At 38.3% G+C, this 20657-nt stretch overlaps 1 protein-coding gene across 2 annotated transcripts in view; it reads left to right on the top strand.

The window, feature by feature from the left end:
* The first annotated feature begins 1771 nt into the window (after window positions 1–1771).
* The window catches only part of quo (quattro), a 51984-nt gene continuing 33098 nt past the window's right edge, over window positions 1772–20657 (top strand). Inside the window, exons 1-3 of one of the 2 annotated variants that reach the window (XM_036151670.1) lie at window positions 1772–1880; window positions 1954–2088; window positions 20119–20316. In XM_036151670.1, coding sequence (XP_036007563.1) covers window positions 2086–2088; window positions 20119–20316 — 201 coding nt within the window. In that variant the 5' untranslated portion in view covers window positions 1772–1880; window positions 1954–2085. Of the gene's footprint in view, window positions 2089–20118; window positions 20317–20657 lie in introns of both variants that reach the window. The other variant, XM_036151671.1, reaches the window with a different exon arrangement.

Below are 20657 nucleotides of genomic sequence, written 5' to 3'. Positions count from 1 at the left end.
TGTAAACCTTTCCAGACTGATAAACATCACTAACTGTATCTGTCTGCTCCTAAACTTCTTTAGATTGTAACATGTTGCATTACTTTTTTATTTTTTAGATCGTTAAGCCCACTTCGTGTTGTCAGACGGGTTCTCTTTAAGGGATTTCTTCATTCTACAGTTGTGACAGTAATTAGGCTTTGGTGTGTCTTTGAAAGTTAACAAGAAAATGCAACTGATCATAGTTAATTCATGATTTGATTAATGGTCAGTCATATTTTTACAAAGGGCCATATTGATTTGGATAGCTTTGTACCTAACTGTATGGAAATATTACTGTTTTTTGTATTTACTCAGCATAACAGTGTCTGACAGTGTCTGATAGTAAAGTCTGTTCGATGATATCAAAGTGTGACAAAAAAGCAAAACCAGAAAGACTCTTCTAGAATCACACCACCGTGCTGCACAGTCGTAGGTTGCTGATGACTCATGGAGGATAATGTGATGCATGACACTGGATTCCCGTTTATAACGCTCAAGGACTGGGGCAGTTTATTGCAACTCTTGATGACGTGACGGAAGGAAGAAAGGAGATACTAAAGGGAATTTCAGTGACATATAAATACAATTGTGTAGCCCACATTAAAGAATGCCAGTTTTACAGTTTAGAGTAAGAGACAATTTAGCATGGCTTTCTCAATGTAAAAACAAAAATTTAGTAGTAAGGAATGTACCATAGTTTCTGCAGAGTGTGAAACCACTCAGAGATTTGGGGTGAAACTTTTTTTCTTAATTATTTTTCCAGCTGAAATTGTACCTGAACATTTGATTAAAGTAAATCTGTTATGTTTCTTTTGAGTGAAAGATATTCATGGATTTCCATGTAATTTCTGGAATTCCAATGGATGAACAGTCAGAGGTGGAGGCCAACTGTTAACTAACCACAAGAAACAATCACATGCCTTCTCTGGGCTTCAGCCCAAATAAATAAATGTTGGCCTGCCAATCTTTTTCCACATGGCATGCCTTAATAAGGAATTCCTCTTCCTGCAACGACAACAGGCCCTACCTGGGTTTCATTCCCTGCAACCACCTCTGCTTTCATTTTCAATTCCAATGTAATCTGCAGCCCATAGGGGTGTACGCTTTCCTCTGATCTTATGTAGAGGTATGATGGCAATGCTGCTTGGCTTGGACCTCTGCAGGGAACCCCTCTGTTGTCTCTCCCTTTGACGCGAGGCTAAAGCAGGGCAGTCTGCCGGAGGACACAATTGCTGAAGAGAGGAAATGAGAGAGCCCCGAGCAGACAGTGGAAGTCCATGGAGTAAAAGAGAGAGAAGAAAGACTGACTTAGCCTTGCAAAAGCTCGCTGTGAGTAAAATAGAAAGAAAAGGGGCCAAAAATGAGGGGCTTGATTTTTTGCATATCTGGTCCAAAAGGAGTTTCCTTCCTTCATCGTGTGTTCGTGGATGTTTGAGGACATGGCAGAATAGGATGTGGAAATGTTTTGATTGTTACTTGAACTGCAGTAACAGACAGAGTACAGTCTTTAGTGTATGGGATGCGACATATTGCGTCTGTGGGTGTTTGATAAAGCCTGTGTGTGCGTGCGTGCGTGCGTGCGCGTGTGTGTGTAAGAGAGAGAGAGAGAGAGAGAGAGAGAGAGAGAGAGAGAGAGAGAGAGAGAGAGAGAGAGAGAAAAGAAACTGAAAAGCCTGGAGGGGGATTTTCCTCTCAAAGGGAGCGCTTTTCTCCTCCCCCTCCCCGGGCTCCTTTCCTCCTTCACCCTCCTCTCACCCTCGACTCTCAGAGGAGCCGTGGAAGCGAAATAGAAGCAGAAAGAGGAGCTGCAGGATCAACAGGCAGCACAGCAATGCGCGTCTCTCTGCCACAAACTCCAAGTGCGTAAGAAATGGGGCTGACTTTTCTCATTGTCTGACCAAGAGGACTCACTGTCATGTGGATTTTCTTCAGGCAGCCTCTGCTGGTGAAATACTAAACATGGCAGGTCTCAAGCACAGAGCCGAGTGGAGCTGTGTGAGGAGGATTATCAAGATTCAGAAATGAAGAATTGTTCTGCCTGATAGAGGGGAAACTCCAACAATCATGGTAAAGTAGCATGTAACTTTGCCTCCTGTCTGTCCTTTCCTGACCATTGTTGTTTCCCGGCTAGAGTGTCCAAGTGCTCCACTGACCCATTAACTCGGAGCTTGTGTTTTTGTTGGGCAAGTCTGCGGCTTTATGGACCATTTGTGGGAAGGTTTTGCAACCATGAGTTGTTTACATACACCCCCCCCCCCTCCCCTCCTTCATAATAAATAACTTTACTCTGTACTTATTGTTTTTACTAGCTTCCGGTATCATCCACTGCAGTGTACAACATCTGCTCTGTGGGTATTAAACCTTCTCCTTACGACACACAAGTCAGCACAGTGTTACCCACACTTGGTGAAGTTTTTTTTTTTTTTTTTTTTTTTATGCGCACAGTTGGTGGGACAGCTCGCAGCATCTGAGGCTTTGGTTTTGTTAATAACTGATTTGACTGCTTTGCGTGTGTGCAAAGGGATTGTGCAGTTCAGTGTGTGGCTCTTGAAAAATGTTCAAAGCTCTCAAGGCTTTTTATGACTGGTTAGGACTGGTTTAATTCACCTCACAGTTAATTTAACAATAACAGGCGATCCACATGATGGGATCATTTTTTTCATTACCCTTTGGTGTTTGCAAAGTAAATGGAACATTTTGTAAAATATAATAGAATGTCTCACAAAGGTATTCATACATTTTGAACTTTTTCTTTTTTTCTACTTTTTTTTTTTACATTAAGCAAAAACTTTAATGTCATTCTTGGGCTTTAACACAAAATCCAGTGCAACTGACTGCCTTCATAGTCTGCCTGTGTGTAATTGAATCTAATTAGAGCAGCAGCCAAGAGTCTCTAAGGAACTTTGGAAGAGTTGCTGAGATCTCAAACTTAGGTAGGAGCAACTTTTTACAGGACAGCTATTGGTAATGGATTTCACAAACATGACCTGTATGAAAGAGTTGGGGAGGGGGGGGGGGGATGTTCAAAGAAATCCACAACAAGTCTTGTTTGTAATTGTACACAAGGCATGAAGCGAAGGCAGCAAAATGTGGGAAAAAAGGTGTTTCGGTCAGATGAGAGAAAATAAATTGGTTTTCTGGCCGACATACAAAACGCTTTGTGGAGAGCAAACACATACAAATCACCCTTAACATGTATTGTGGAATACGGTGGTGGCAGTATCATGCTATGGGGATAGTTTTTTGTTTTCTTTCGACCGGGAAGTTAAATGCAGGGAACTTCTGGAGGAACGTATGTCAAAAGGCTTCGCAAGACAACATCCAACAGGACAGAGAAATCTGTGGAAAAACTTATAACAATGCTGTTCAGAATCAGCTTTTTTGGCCATGATTGTGTGCACAGATAAGGAATTTGACTTTGGTTACAGCGCTAATGACATACAGACATTTGGTTTGAATATGTAAGTAGCAGTATATCAGAGGTTTTTTTTTAAACAAAAAAAGGTTGTGATAGTGCAAATATGCACATTTTGTTCCAAAGCAGCGTAGCTGACTACTCAGGCTGCAGAGGTGTTGTGTTTGGTCATGAACTTGTCCCATCTGGTCTGACTATATTGAGCTATTTTGCAAGAAAAATGGGCGACTTTCAGTATCTAGATGTACAAGTTGGATTGAGACACACGCCAAAAGTGTTTTGATTGTAACTTAAGTTATAGGTAGCTCCAGAATGAGTCAGGAGGGTTGAAAACAAATGGACAGCACACTTTTCAGAGTTTTATTTATAAGAATAGATGAAAACCATGCATCATTTTCCTTTAACAACACAGATATGCCCTACTTGGAGCTGATTTACGACCTGAAGTCCTGCAAAAACTCATTAATCTTTGTGTTTTTAAGGTGACAAAATGTAAAAAGGTTAAAGATATATTAATATTTTTGCATTTTTGCACGTTTAACTATGATTTCTGTAACATTCCTTACTGAACGTGACAGTTCTGTTGATGTATCTCTTCCATCAGAATCTCTATCTAGAGAATCAGTAAAAGCCTAGACTGTAGTTCACCTTCCTTCCTATCCATAGTGGCATACTTGTATAACCAGCTTTCTCAACCATCGATGTTTGTTTTACTTCAAACATGAGTGATGTTTTCCGTCGTGACCACCCTGTATTACAGTCATTTGAACCTGCAGAATCTAAATCATCTGATTACTGCACTGTGCATGAGCAGGAGTTTCTATGTTGAGCAAACACTTAGCAGCGTAACAAAACCCAGATCCCCGTCTCGCTGGTGTGCAATGTATTTGCATTTAGTTACAGTTTGACATCTATAAACAAGAGTCATTCATTCACGAGTACTAGTAAGGTCAAGAACATTTTTTTTTCAGCAGGCCTTAGAGTAACATGTTTCTTTCTAATAAATAAAGGTTAGTTGCAGTTCAGACAATATTTTCTATTGCTGAACTCAGAGTTGTTTTGGCTGATTCCATACAGCTAAATATGCTTTGCTTTACAGTTACAAAGTTAATAAATGGAGAAAAATACATCATTATCAGCCATTTGTATTGGGTTTTTCAACTTGGAAAAAGAAGTCCCTAAATTCATGTATGATGTCATCACACATGATTCAAACTGCAGATTAAAACTACAGCTCTCAAGATAAATGGAGCACACCCTAAAAATGGTGCTCACCAACTCTACAACAAAGCCCAAATATAACTGAATAAATGATCTACCAGGATAGTGTTCATTTATTAGCTTAAGCTATCTGATGTTGGTTTACTTCGATTATTTTTCTCTAATAATTTACTATTGGTCATAAGACAGTGACAGTTAATAAAAAGTTCCAGCATTCATCAAAAACATTTTAAAATCTATCAATGATAAAAATCTGTCCATGATATAAGAGATATAGGATATTTCCACACATTGCCATATTTTACTGGTAGGGTTTTCAATCCAGTAAGAGTTGATTATTCATTATTCCTTCATGTTAGACCATCATTTGCGGGAGGAAAATATCCAAAATGACTTAGGGTATATATTCTAACTTGGCTTTACACAGTCACAGCTGTGTAATCCACATCAGGTAGAAGCTACATGTGTCTGAGACAGCAACAGGATTTTACTCAAATAAAAACTGAACTGTATTTTGCATTTTATATTAGTGCCTTGTATAGCTAGTATTGCTAGCATTACTAACATAGCAGCCAATGTGTGTATTCTCAAGAGAATGTAGATTCTTAGCAATGAGATTTTCCAAAAGGCTGCCAACATTATTTAATCTAGCATGATCCATGACAGAGAGAGGTTGAAATCTCAACAGGATAAAACAGAACAGCTTTGGTTTACTCATCCATCATCCTTCCTGGTGTTCACAGAAAATCTTGCTCTCTCTCTCTCTCTCTCTCTCTCTCTCTCTCTCTCTCTCTCTCTCTCTCTCTCTCTCTCTCTCTTATTTCATCAAGACAAAACTGTTTAAACTTGTTTGATCAATATCTTATTTATATAATTAAAAATTATGGACAGAACTGTATCACACACATTTTAAGTACATTTTATTTTCTATATTTTGTTTGTCTGTTTGAAAATTTCAAGTCATCAAGCAAATCTTTTTGAAAAATGACTACAAAAATTTGAGGCTCCACTGTAATACTGAGGCAGTTTTCTTTATGTGTACACTTTAAAGCAGTGGTCTCTCTCTCTCTCTCTCTCTCTCTCTCTCTCTCTCTCTCTCTCTCTCTCTCTCTCTGCCTCACAGCCTAAATTAACCACAGACATATTAAACAAGTTTCTTTTTTGATAGCAACGACTTAAGTTTTAATTACCTCACCGATTCTAAAAATAGCTCACATTAATGATAATCTCCACACCCAAGAGTCTTGTGGTTCCTAGAACCCTGTAGTGCTTAGGTGTGATGCATTTACTGATAAGGGAAAGATCAGTAGTTTCATTTTCCAACTGGCTGGTTACTGGAAAAAATGTTCAACGTTTCAGTGACGTTTATTGTGACAGTCAGTGGTTAAGGCTGGACCATTTGTTTAATCCAAACAGAACACCTGCTTGGTGCCTTTGCCCCTAATTTACGTAGCTTGTAATTGACACAGTCCTATAAAATGTTTAAATGATAACTTGTGAAAGCTTTGAGTCAAAAATCTTTTCATGAATTTGTTTATTATGAAGGGAACAAAATGTAACCTGTTGTTTTATAATAAGCCTTATTCTAGACAGAGAACTTGTAAAATGTTTTCTACTCACCGACAACCCCTAGACCGAATTCCCAACAGTGATATTTGGGGTTTATGGAAAGCAGGTTTTGTGGAGATTTTATTAATGGTCAGCATATTGCAGGTTTTACTTGGAGTATTGTCATTCTGAGGTCAGTTCCCAGGCACATTTCTGTGATTCAAATCTAGTGTCAATGTTTCATTGTGATTCAAAGAGTGCCAAACTTTACACTACTGTCACACTTACTTCAGACGCTTCACTTATGTTGAAATTGATGTTGGTTTACACTGATTATCATGCTGGTCTTCGGCCTGTTCAACTGTTGGTTTCACGGGAGACACATATTGACAAACCTAAACAGCCTAAAAAAATACATAAGGCAAGCTAGCTTGAAAATGTTTAGAAATAATTACTTAAAATACTTTACCACTTTAATAATTTTGAGATTGAACTAAATCTAAGAGTGCATAAATCTATGAATGTAGTTTCTGTATGTACACAGGAAATTTGTCTGAGTGAAATTTACTCAAATTGAAGCATTTGTTTTTAGGGCGACCAAATGCTGGGACCTGTATTTTACAGTTTTGTTTTATCAGTGTGAGAAAAGTGGGTTGAGCTCAGCAGCACACACTTGGCAGCATATTTTCAAGACAGATGCAGACCAATGTGTTCGTGGGAAACAGTTTATGCTCGGTATACAGCATGTAGGAATCAAACACACACAAAACAAGGTAAGAGCTATTGGCCTTTCTTTTCCCATAAACATTTTTCTTTTTTGTAATACATTTATAGAGAAATATCTAATGTTTGATGAAAGTTTGATCTTAGTGTTTGCCTGAAAATTAGAATTTTATGCTGAGGTGGCATGATGCAGGTTTTCACCAAAGCACCTTGGCTGGCTCATTTATTCATTAGCTAATTTTTTTCTTCGTCGGATGATGTGATTGAGTAACAGATGATATGAAACTAGTTTACTGAGTATTTCATAACATTTTGTAGCCATCTGCACAATGGATGCATTCTTGAAACACTTTTCAGACTTCATACTTGTTCAGAATTGCAGCTGTGAGTCAGAGACTGCTTTCTCTAAAGATATGACAGCAGAGATTTGAGCTGGATTCTGACACATTGAGTTCATTGTTCTGAGACACTTTCAGGATGACTGTCTGCTGAAGTATTGTTCAGACACACAAAGTTTCTTGGCCGCATGCTAAACTAGTATGAACTGAAACAGCTATATAATATGTTTTTTATGGTTTACTAGCTTACTTAATGTTTTGTTTGTTTTGAGTTTCTGGTGACAAGAACTTCTCAAATATTTAGCAGTTGTTTTTTTTTTGCTATATGCTTTACCAACAGCACTAGATTTCCAATGAAAACTAAATGAGTTATGTATTCAGTCCTGGCAAATGAAAAAGAGATTATATATTATATTTTCACCCTGATCATTTCTTTCGGTTGACACGATTCCAGATGGATGGCAGTTCATGCTGCTGTGTTAAACTGGAGACAGAGCTATCTCCTCACCAGACAGAACACGATGAATGTGGGAGAAGAGATACTGGTCTGATGTTTCTGATTATGATATGATTAAAACTATGACTAATCCTGTCATTTTGATTACAAACACTGTTGATGTGAGACAGAACCTCATTTCCAACTTGGTTTCCCTGCGAAACCAGTTCTAGCTTTGAATGACTCATTTTCACGTCTGTACTGATTTTACTGGTAATATTTCCTCTTATTGCAGTTGTAGGCGTCATAATACAATCTACCATCTGGTAAACTATGTCATTCTATACTTTATAGGCTTGGGGTCATAGCCTTTGTGATCAATGTATAAAGTGTATAGGGCAGCATATGAATACTATTTCTAATACCTTAGAAATATTTTAGCCAAAAAAAAAAAAACAACTTTCAACTTTGGACTCCAGGGCAAAAATCTAGCTTCCAAATCTGCATATGTTTATTGGCTGACAGGTTATGCGAGTTAAAACGTGCCCTTAAACAGACAAAGTCTGTAGAGCATAAGCGTCTGTGACTCTGAAACCTTGAATGTCTTTACCATAAATAGCCTATGTCAGTAACCTCAACTTTTTTTTTTTTTTTGTTCTAATGCTGATCTGGTTGGCTCTTGGATAGATCAACTAAACCAGACAGGCAGAAACCAGGCAGTGTCAAGTATTTAATGGCACATCTCAGCTTGAATGTCACTTCTGCCTGGAGGTGGACTTAGAGTGCACTTCTTTCTCAGGAATTTTAAGAGCCAATCAGGACAGACACAAAACAAAAATGCTTTCAATACATCCCATCAAGAGCCGTTTTGATTTAATCGTAGTCAATCCTCATTACAATCTCAGTCTAGCTGTCTTACCTTCACTAATCTGGAATCACTGTGGCCAGTAACGCAACAATTCACTGCAATTAATGCATGCTTGACAGGTTGTTTATACTGTGGCTTAAATATGAGGGGAAACTTTCTTTAGCCCTAGCCTGGGGCGGTCTGCTCCGACCTTCAATTATTTGCTCACTAGCAAAGGTAGCGAAACAAAGCTAGGGGGGGAGCTAAACGGGGGAAAAGACAAAGAGAGAGCCAACTCTTAAAACAAATGCCTCTTGTCCATACTAGCATGCCCATTTAGGTCAAGCCATGACCTTTGCTGTAGGCTGAAGCTCCTTCTAAGAATTAAATCACTGGCTGTTCTGGACAATAGCAAGAGTAAAGGAAATCCCCGTGTCGTGAATGTGAAGCGGAGGTCAGCAGGACATTGATCAAAATCAACAGCCTCTGCAGAATTAGATAAAAGTTTAGGATTTATGGTTGACTGACTGCTTTCCAGTGGCTGAATGTGGGAGTAAAATACTTTAGAAGATAGTCACTCTTTGTATGAGCTTGTTGCCAATACTAACGCGCCGGACAGTGGAGTAGGGTAGCGCAACATCATTTGATCTTGATTAGGACTGATGCTAGAATATATCAACTCTAATACACTGTATTAGGCATGCCTCATAACACGTGCATATTCATAAATGATGCATGGTGATGGGCAATGGGAATTTTTTTTTTTATCTACTTCAGATGTTTGCCCACAGACAGCAGTTAAGTGTGTGGGCTGATGAAATTACATCAGTCCACCACCATCTGGAGTAAATACTCCTAATGGCAGCTACTATTTATGCTTCTTAATTTTATGCTTCTAAATGCAAACCCAGTATGCTAAGAAAGGGTGTCTTTTGTTTGACTTGATGTATACATTTCAGATCCATAAAAGCTTCCTAGCTCAATTCTTAACTCTAAAACCATGATGCTAAGATTTCTCATTTTGCTATAATGAGGACAATCATTGTGGTCATTGTTCTCAAGCATATTTTGTGCTTGCTTTTTGCAAGTAATTTTATTTAATGTTTGTTACATATTCCTTGATGGTTACAGTGCATGTTATATCATGGGGAGTGTTTTAATGAGATACATGAGAATAGTCAGCCTCCCTCCTTTCGTTTGGCTGACTGGACTTTCTGAAGTGGATCCAGCTGAGCTTTGCTCAGTAAATCTCAGGAGGTTCTACCTCATATAATACAAGCCAAACCACCCACATTCATGACTTCCAGTCACAGAAAAATGTTGCTATCTTAGCCAGGGTAACAAAACACGGGTATATATTTCACGTCACGAGAAGTGCAAGCAACCAACCTAGAAAACCTAAAACAAATCTTGTCTGGAGAGATTAGACAGTCTAGACCACATTCATATTCAAATTATTTTAATTACATTGAGCTAGTTCTATATTACCAAGGGTGTAACAATATATTCTGCTTGTGAGACTGAGACCTGCTTATTGTGGTTCAAATAGCCAGTGGCAGTTTTCAAATGTGATTAGTGAAAATATGTGGTTGTCCCTATGCCAAAAAAAAGAAAACATTTAAAACAACTGTTTAATCAGTCACACAATGTATTTTAAATACTCTCTGATTAGTGTAGAATTATGCAGTTCAGACCTGGTCAAAGTATTTTAGATTTTGGACGAGAGCTGATCAAATGGACTTCAGAGTTTTTGAAAAGGCAAAAAACTATTTAGTTTAGTGGCGATAAAGAACTTCAAATTAGATGCTAATTTCAGTCGTCAGGCAGCTGCAGAGTAAATTATTTTCTTACGTCATGCAAATCATTTGTGTCTCATTTGTTTCTCCATCACATTTTATTTTTTCCTACTAGATGCCCAAAATGTTGCCCCACAAATGATTCTAAAGTGGTGGGGTTGATTTTAAAACGCTGACATGTTTAATCATCAACTCATTCAAAACAACGGCGTAACTCAAGAGGTGCTTTCTTTATTGATTCAAAATAAAAGTGTAAAATATAAACACACAAAGTCAAGCTTAAATTAATTGCCTGCATTTCCAGGTCTTATAATTTCACCTGTTTTATCAGCTGAAGTAAGGTAAACGCAGCAACTAGAAAGCTCTGTCCAAGAAAGACTGAAATCAGACAAAAAAATATTGTCACGTTATAATGTTGCTAGAGCTTTTGCCACAAGATCTAATTACACACCCATGCATAACTTTATACCAGTGGAACAATGATTTCATATAACATGGCTATCATTTCTAGGTGTAGTGCACTAAAGCATCATAAAATATGTTTTTGTTTATCTGGCAGCACAATGCAACAGTCCGATAGTATTCTGTGAAACTGTCATGACATGCAATGTATTTAAGACATTTTACACAAGTATCTGTTTGTAATCTACGGAGCCCTCTAGGGGACATGGGGAATAATTTTTTTTTGTGTTACCTCGCAATACTTTTGCGTTACCTCGCAAAGGTTTTTGCGCTCCCTTGAGGTACGGCTGATTTATTTGTTGTGGTCTCTTGTCATTCACACACAACAATAAACCTTGAGAGCCGACGTGAGTTTTGAAACTGCAAAGCTTTCAAGAAGATCAAACGTGCATCTATACAGCACAGCGTTCACAGACCAGTGTGACGCATTCGGGAGCGTCAGAAAGCTATGGTGCATTCATGAGCATGGGACATTTCAAATTTACAAGGAAAGAGGCATAAAATAGAACAGAACTTAACTCATACAATAATGTGTTTATCCAGAAATAGTGTGGGCTTTCTTACAACACTGAATGCTCTATAATTGTATTTCTGTTAATTTTTGATTATGCACATCTTATTCTGAAAAATCTAATGTCCCATGCTCCTGAATGCATTCGTGAGCGTCAGAAAGCTTTGGTGGCAGGCATGTACTTTTCGGAAACATGCACTTTGCCAGGGAACGCAAAAGTATTGCGAGGTAACACAAAAAGAAAAAAAAATCCCCATGTCCCCTAGAGGGCTCCGTAGTAATCTACGTGGAAAAGAAGATAACAGGGCTTGACTATCATTCTCAAGACCAGAGCCCATTGTTCATCAAAAACAGTTCTTTAAAAACCTCTTGTAATTTTAAAATTCACTGTCTATTTTTAGTTGTTACTTTGTGCGTTTTGATCACCTAAAGTTAAACCTAAGTTTAAAATGTGAAAATAATCCTTGACTGGGGTTCCAAAAATCGATCGTCTACCATGTTTTGGTTTCTTCTGAAGCGCTCTGGCCCTGACTGTTCAACAAACGGGATGTCACAGATTCTGAAACACATCACGTTGGAAAAAGGAGTTCTAGAAAACCAAAAAATTCCTTAGTGTAAAAATCCTTAGATAAATGGACAGATTGTATGTCCCTTTTTAAAACTTGCAACTAGTTTCTAAAAATGTTTGTTTTGTTTTGTACATACGTACTACAAGGGGATCTTCAGAGATCAAGACTCGAGTCTGAGACTTGGACATCACCAATCAGTCATGAAAGCAAGACGCTAAGATAATCCCCGACCCCAGGTCTGACAGGGATGCACATATTCTCCAGTGAAAGGGTGCATTTAATTTATTAGCCAGCAACATATCATGTGGTTTATAATAATCCATTTATGTTTGATGCAGCATCACAATAATGACCATATGGATTTCTCTAAGACTAGACTCAAGAACTTTAGATATTTTAAAGCTTGTTTATAACAAAAACAAGCTTTAAGACATCCAACCTATTATGCTGATCTTATCAACTAGTGTCATTAGTAAGACACTTCTGCTTTTTTAAACAATAGCACTATTTGCTACGTTCATTCAGACATAAACATCCAATTTTTTTCCCTCACAAAATTGCATCCCAGTTTTTTATTTGTAGCTTATAGCAAATCTTGGAACATGCTTACTGTTTAAGCTTGACAACAAAGGCTTTAAATGTAGATTTAGTTTTACTATTATTCTTGCAAGTCCTTCTACTCAGATTAAGGAGAGATAGTTCAATATTGATGGGTGTAAAGGTAGGGGTGTTGTCTTCCATTAGCACATATGTAAATTTGATTGTATTGTATATCTATTACCCCTAGAACATTTTAAAATAATTTACAGTAGTTAATAGCAGCTTATTTTCTGAATAAAGTAAAATTTAAATCAGGCCAAAGGATAAAACAATTCAAGATTTGAATTCATAACTTCTAGTAATATTGTGTTATAGACAGAGGACGGCCTGCATCCCTACAGAGAATCCAGTCTTCACAGACTTGAAACTTGAATTGGACTTAGAAAAAGGTGACTTGTGAACCTCTCTGAGAAAAGCACACATGCAAGACTTTTATGACTGAGACAAAACACATGGAATTGTAAACTGTTTACCTTTGTGCTGTTTTTTTTTTTTATTAGAAACATCCTCTAGTATGGCATTAACTTTAACAGAATACAGTAGAACCTACATTTCAAGGGCTGCGTGAGTCTTAAACAGCTGTGATGCATTATCATTCAAGAGTCTGCCTCCAAGGTATTCTGCTCTCTATTTCACAAGCTGTTGTGACAGATGTACACAATCAGGAAAATGAAGGAAAAAGAAGAAATGCAATAACTAACAGAGGTGCATAGACAGAGAAAACTGTAGGTGCTTAGATATTGACTTTGAATTCAACCCAGCATCTTTCCCTGTCTGGCGAACAATTAACTCATTGTAGCTCTTTGTGAATGCGAATGTTTTAAACCAAAGAAGAAAGATTTAAGGTGTTATTACGTTGTTCAGAAACAACAGCTGAAATTTTCTCACATTTGTTTCCAACATTTCATGCAAAGTGCAGGCAGATGCTTCCGTGTCGGCCAGTTCTTCTTTAAGTTAGCCAGTGTGAGGTCTTTGAAGCTGCTGCGATTCTGTTTACTTTAAGCTCCATATGACCTGTTCAGGCCATCAGCTTAAAGGGGTTCCTTTGTTGGACGGGGGGGTTCACTGTAACACAGCATGCTAGTGAGAACCGATTGTGTAAATAGATTCCCTGCTGTCTAAGGCCTCATCCAGATGAAGCTGGTTTGGCTATATCTGACAAACTTCTTGGATGGATAGGGAGTCCCATCCAGACAAAGCTGTCTGAAGCCGTTCCCTGCGGTGACTTCATCTGGACACCCCCATCCACATAACTCGCTGCACACTGCCGTGTTTGTGCATGCGAGCCAACGTAAACCTTGCATCTCCCTTAAAGGTAGATTCTGCGATTTTCCCCGAAATGTAACTAAGTCCCTTTTTGAATAACTACACATGTGCAAGACATCTTACCTGCTTTTCTGCTCCTCAGGGGGATCGCGTGGAAAAATCTCCCAAATCCACTCTGGTCTAATTTCTTTCTCTTGAGACATTCTTCTTCTCCTCATAAACTTGTACACGGTTTGATTCTTGTGACTCTCAGCCATCTTCAAAGTATACGGTGAAAGAAGAGGAGCTACAATGAATGGCTAACCCCGAAGCTAACCATATACATAGGTGGGTGAGGGCAGGACCAATCCACTGATCAATCCCTGCAATTCGGACCGAAAATTAGGGATTGGTCAGAGTTTTTACAGGCCTGCAGCTCTCACAGAGATCTATTTTTTCCCTTCATTTTCTGAATACATAATGTATTTACTACTCCTAGGTTTGAAAGGCCATTTCACCCAATATAACAACAAGTGTTTCTGAACAGGATTATCAACTATAGCTTTAACAGGCATGTGCTAACACAAACAACAATGGCGAACTTTAGAATTGTGGTTGTGTTTCAGACACTATTCAAGTCATTGTAGATTTTACACCAACATATTTTCTCCTCTACTGAGTTTGAGGCGACCGCATTGTCACCGGTCCATACAAATGCCTCTTTTCTCTCCTGTGTTTGTTGTTTTCTCCCTTTTCTTCTTCCTCGTTCCGCCTTTTTGTACTTCCATGAAAGTGTTATCACGTCACTCACTGGCATGGCATAGATATTACGATGCCTATAATGGCTCCGCCTGCTTCATGTGGTTTAATCTTTACGCTCATACATTTCTGGGTTTATGCAGTATTCAGCTCCATGTGGATGTAGCCTCAAATAGTATTAAGTCCTTAATTTAAACTGTCAATTTAGGTCGATGATTTTTGCATTTTTAATTTAACTTCTCTTTAAAGGCTGCGGTGATGTGTAAAATTCTCCCCAGATGTAAGTGTGATTTGGGAGACATGTTGAAATAATATATCACAAAGAGATTTTGTAAATATTTTTTAAAGCGAATATGTAAGATTTATTGCTAACTTAACAGTAGGGCTGGGTATCATCTAGGATGAGCCGATTCGATACGATTCTCGATACACAGCTCACGATACGAAACGATTCTCGAGACATAGCTCAGCTTGATTTGATTCCAATATCTATATTTATTACTTTGAATTAATGCTCAGTGATTCAATCACCAAAATCAGCCAAATATATTATGTTTATGTTCTATTTATTGATCACAGACATATTAACAGGAAAATAAAGTGCATTTGCTTCAATGCATTTAACGTGTCACAGAAACCAAAAATGTGCCCAAACATCTGATTTTAGGGACGAAGGCGTTTCTAAAATCCTGTCGGCCGTTCCACAAATTCGTCTCACTTGCTCTCCTTCGCTGTGAACTGTAATGGTTGCGCTGTAATAACGCCCCCTAGAGGTTGGGAGGTATATCGATATTGAAAGCCAGAATATCGATATTAAATCGTTTTTAAAAATATCGATATTAATCTTTATATTGATTTTTATGCACAGCCCTACTTAACAGGATCATTTTGAGTGTTGTCACGTGTTTTAATTAAAAATGTAAGTTATTAGTTAATTCAGTGAATGCTTTCCCAAGACATTAGTCTTGGGAAAGCATTCACTAAAGGCATTAATATTATATTTTATTATATATATCTTTATGAAGTTAATTTGTCTTTTTTGTACATGATATTATTTTCTTAACTGTGGCTGAAGTTAGCGCTATTTCCTTTAATTTTACATCCCTAGAATTTCTGTTTGCGTAATAATCACATTGACATTAAAACGCCTGCAATATTAATTCAAATCCATTTAGTCCATTTAATGTATATCTTATTGCAAAACAGGATATCATATATCTGGGATGTACAACTAGTGTGAAAAATCTTAAGAATAAACAAAAACTAAGATAAAATCACAAAATAGACAAGTCCCAAGTCCGTTGCCAAGTCCGCTTGTTTTTTTCTAAAGTCGCTTGTAAATTATGTGAGTCGCAGTTTTTAGGGCTTGTTTCTGAACGTGCAGTCACTTATTTGGGTTCTACTATAAATTACTATAAACACACGCTTTTTGTTGCTGTTGCGCTACAAAAAGCGTGAACCGGCCATCTTAAATATCCCTCCGCCGCTCCACGTAGAGACATACTCCCTAGAGGAGAGAGATGAACAATTGAGTTGGGAGGACAGAGTAGTTGTTGCTGTACACTGCCCTGTTTCTAACATAAAGCCATAATAAACTTCACTTATATTGAATGAATTTACTTGTCCAGAAGAAAGCCTGCAAACCCTGCATCCGTTTTAAATCCCCGCTCCCTCATGAGTTATTTCCAAATAGATTGATCTACGGTTGTCTTTGCTTGTTTATACTTTTCCTCCACAACAGTAAGTCTTCATATAGGAGACAGTTTGGCCCCATTCAGCTACTGAAATCAGACATGGCGCCTCCCAGTGGATGCACTGCCACCTATGTATTGACAACGCTTTCTTTTTTTATGTGAGGTTATTGGACTTTGCCAGAATATGTATTTATAAAAGCAATACTTGATTTTTTTTTTTTTTTTTTGCTAATTAAAAGCCAGAATTAGTTACACACTGTCCCTTTAATTCTAATTAGTTTTACATCTGCCTACTTTATCATATATTTTTGGCAAACCAATATATTGCTTTTTGTTTGTAAAACCCACATCCCTTTATAAGAAGTTAGTATTATTTTTGAACGCTCTTAATTTGTAATCATGCACATTTGCCTCTTTTAGCTAATAATTCATTGTGCATAATTTAATTCACATGCATTTTAATGTGTCACAGAAAAAAATTTAATTTTTAAATCTTCTAGTTTGAAGGTTTGCATAAGCCAATTATACGTAAATGGTGTTAAATCAGGTGCTATTGTTTTCCTTCATTTAATTGAGGAAGTTAGATATGTGCGGCACTTGGTGCTACAATAGGCTTAATAGCACAGCAAGAAGATCTGTTAGTGCTTCAGTTGGGTTTCTATGTTTTGCAGCATTACCAACACTCAGTGGATTGGACTTGTTTAGTCATTGTTTCTTTCTATCAAAGCTGGGAAACCCCAGCTTTGATAGAAAAAATTCCAACATAGTTGCAGACTAAACCTTCAAGAGCCCTATCCTTTAAGATATAAACAGTGATGTTGTGTGCCGAATGCGTAATTCATGGAACATTTCACAGCCAGCTGACATGCCAAGGCCCAGATTTATTTTTACTTTAGCTGCTGGCCCGAACAGACAGATCAAAAGTTCTGTGTCTGTGCTCGGCTATTTCACTAATCTAATCTCTGATCTCTAAACATCCCTAACTCAAAGCCAAGCTTATAGTCTGATGGGTTCACTGAAATGCTTTAAAGATGCTCTCCTTTCATCTGAATCTTTTCCACGTGCTTAGCTGCTCTTTACTAATAGCACAGCTGTTGCTGATACCTTGACCTTGCAAACATTCGGCGGATCACTTCTTAAAAAGTGTGCTTACAGTAAAAACCAGCTCCATGTGAAGCACGTGATCCAAAACTGTTTCAGAGACAGTTGCGTCTTTGAGGCCATTTGGGATTAAAAGAGACCCCCCTCTGTCACTTTGATCATTTGACGATCCTGGTCAGCTGCAAATACATTAACTCAAATTAGCTGTATCCAGGTCAGGAATTAAGGGAGCATAGTAACACAGGATACATTTAATCATCCATGTAAAAAAGAAGAAAAAAGACTTTGGTGCAGGCTCATATTTTTTTCCCTCGCTGACATTCAGTGCAGCAATAAAGAGTTTTTTAAATCCCAAAACTCTTTAAGGAGATTCCAAATAAGCACGGCAACAGATCAAAGGTTGGCAAAGCATCTGTTGTTTTACACTGAAGGTTTTTTGTTCTTCAGTTGTTTGAACTAGGATGACTTTGCTTAATGACTCACAGCAAAAATACATAAATGTAAAAATGTGGTTACCTAAAAGTAGTTTGTAATATTTGTCATTTGATGTGGATGTGAAAAATGAAGTCTAACATAAACATTTCCAACACCACAGCAGGTTCCTCTGGGATCTTGGCTTCCATCATAACAAGATGTTTGTGTATAACCTGAAAGTTTACATGCTTTCAGTTATCTTAAAGTTATAAACAGCTTTAGTTATTTTTGCTATTTCAAGCTTCTTTTTTGAGTTACATTTAATGTTTTTTTAGCCTGGATAGACTGTATGTCTGACTCCTCTGTAGACTTCTTCGGTGCTGAAAGACTTTCATATGTTTTCCTTTTATTTTTAGTCATATTGTTACTCCCTGTTTGATGTGTAAATCTCAGAGAGAGCTGATCCAGTGGTCAGCTGCCAAGACTGTAAAATTCTCCTCTAGGTTCAGCACTGAACAAAGAAAAAAAGAAAGAAAGAAGCGGATGTCTGGGTCCGGGGAGTGCAATGTGAAACTCTGAACAGCTGACTGTGCGTCTCAATCTGCTGATTTGGAGCGTTAGCTGTGAAAACTCTGCGTCTTAAATGAAGCCCAAACTAGTAATGCTTTAATAGGTACCCTGCAAAGCTTTGTCCGATGTGTTTGTTTGGATAGATTTAGTGACTTTTTACTTTGCCATGACTTTCTCAACTTTGTGTGATTACATGTCTTGTAATGCCGAAGCAGACAGGGAACCCGCTATTCAAGCCAGACAGTGTTGTGTTTTAAAATGTTTATTCATAATTAATAATAAAACCCTGGTGCAGGCAGGAAAACCTCTGCAGGAGTCTGGCGAGAGTAGAAAGAGGACAGGGCTGATGCTTAAAGCAGGTCCGCAAGGCAGGCTTGAAGATTGACAGGCAGCTAGATCAGAAGGGCTAAGCTAGGCTCAAGGTTGAGAAAATGTCCAGAAAACAGAAAGATGTCCGACGGGCTAGGAAGGACGGGGGAACATCTGAGAAGACGTGGTTCAGGTGACAACCTGGAGACATGCTGGGAAAACCACTGGACATCCACTTGCACAAGTCTTTGAGATAATCTGGCTCTGGCTGACTGTGGAAGCTCGGTAAATGAAGGCAGATAACCAGGTGAAACTAATAAAGGCTGATTAGGTAATGGCAGATGGGAGCAGGTGAAACTGATAATATTTGCTGGGTAGAAGCAGAAGCACAGAGAGCCAGGCCAGAATCATAACACTTCCATTTACAGTAGATGGTTTTATTTATGACTAAGGAAACACTGATTAATAGTGACATTGCATATTTTTAGTTATGCAGGTCATTGTTGATTTCATAAAGGATCCATGTTTTGAGGCAAACGTCTGACACGCATGCGAGAAAAATCTCAGGAGAAAATTATCTAAATTTAACTGGTTTACATCACTGTTTGAATACATGGGAATGAAGAGGTCTTATACAGGGACGGTCGAATGAAGCCAAGGTTAGGGTAAGGAGGGTGCAGAGTCCGGGGACGTTGGTCGGTGTGGTGAGCAGGGTTTCGGTATGGAGGAGATTTTGGGCGGAAAGTTTACGCTTGGAGGTTCCAATATGGAGGAGCTTGATGTTGCCTGTCGTGGAAAGAAGTTGTCTATGAGATTATGGCTCGAGGAGGTTTAAACAGGGACTCTAGGCAGCTTTGTTGAGAAGAGAATCCTGGGGAGAACTGTGTGTGTGTGTTTGTGTTGGGGGGGTAACCTTGGGAAAATTAAAAAAGAGTGAGGCGAGCATAAAGGCAGGTAATTATTATAGGATCAACATGAGAAATATCACAGAAACCTGCAGCTCAGTGGGAAAAACACCTCACAACACCACCCAGATCCCCGACAAGCTGTTGATATTATTTAAAGCATGCTGCATTTCACATGCTTCTGTTGTTGTTAATGTGTTAAAAAGAGGAACCACCCTTCTTTTGCTATGGAGATGTGAGGACGGCTGTGCTGTTGTGCTGCGTATAATCACGGTGAAAGTAAAGTAAAAACTCTGTCACATATTGCACTTAAATACGTAGGCAATTTGCTCTTAAAGAGGCTATAAAGTTATATAAATCCAACCATATGGAAAAAGTTTATGGAAAGAGAAACAAAATAAGCTCCAAAAAAAAAAAAAAGTATAACCTAAAAAACCCAATATAAAGAGGTGTACTTTTTTCCTTACAACTTTTTAAAGTCGTTTTTTGCACAGGGTTAAACTAAAGTGAAATACATAACGCGTGCGGTCTATCTTTTTTCTAGTCTACATTGATGCACAGTTCACAGTGCAAATGTCCTGTGATGGAGTCAAAGCAAATAGAATAATTTTTGATGCTCTTTCCTCTTCTCCAGAATCCAGAATCTCTGGACCTGTCCATTCAGAGTGCCCTGTCGGCCCTCTTCCCACCTTTTGAGGCCACGGCACCCATCGTCCTCAGCCAGTTATTTCGGACCATCGATGAACGTTACCACGGCGACGCTCTACAATGCCTGTTGGACTTTCTTATTCCCACCAAACACCTGCTGGAGTCTGTCCAGCAAGCTGCATGTGTGAGTGTGAATTCACAACAAGATGCTGTACATTTTCACTTATGCTGTAGATCGCTAACTGTGCTAAGGGCAGAGATTAAATTGATAACTTACTCTGAATGTGTCAAATGTTTGAACAAAAATAATAATAACTTAATGGATAACCTCCAATCCAGTGTTTCTGGGATGCAATCATGATATCTAAATTTACACTTCTGTGGATATTGATAGTTTCTGATCCACACCTTTTACTTAAACATTTAGCATTGGTTTTGTAATTTTTTTTCCTGTCTCAGCACTAAAATATCTCTAAAGGTAGCAGCAGACTGCTACCTCTGTAGCCAGTAAGCATTTTAATCACA

Source organism: Fundulus heteroclitus, chromosome 20 (genome assembly GCF_011125445.2).
Source record: "Fundulus heteroclitus isolate FHET01 chromosome 20, MU-UCD_Fhet_4.1, whole genome shotgun sequence".
NCBI lineage: Eukaryota > Metazoa > Chordata > Actinopteri > Cyprinodontiformes > Fundulidae > Fundulus > Fundulus heteroclitus.
Note: the sequence above shows the minus strand (reverse complement) of the source record. Positions and strands in the feature narration are given on the sequence as shown.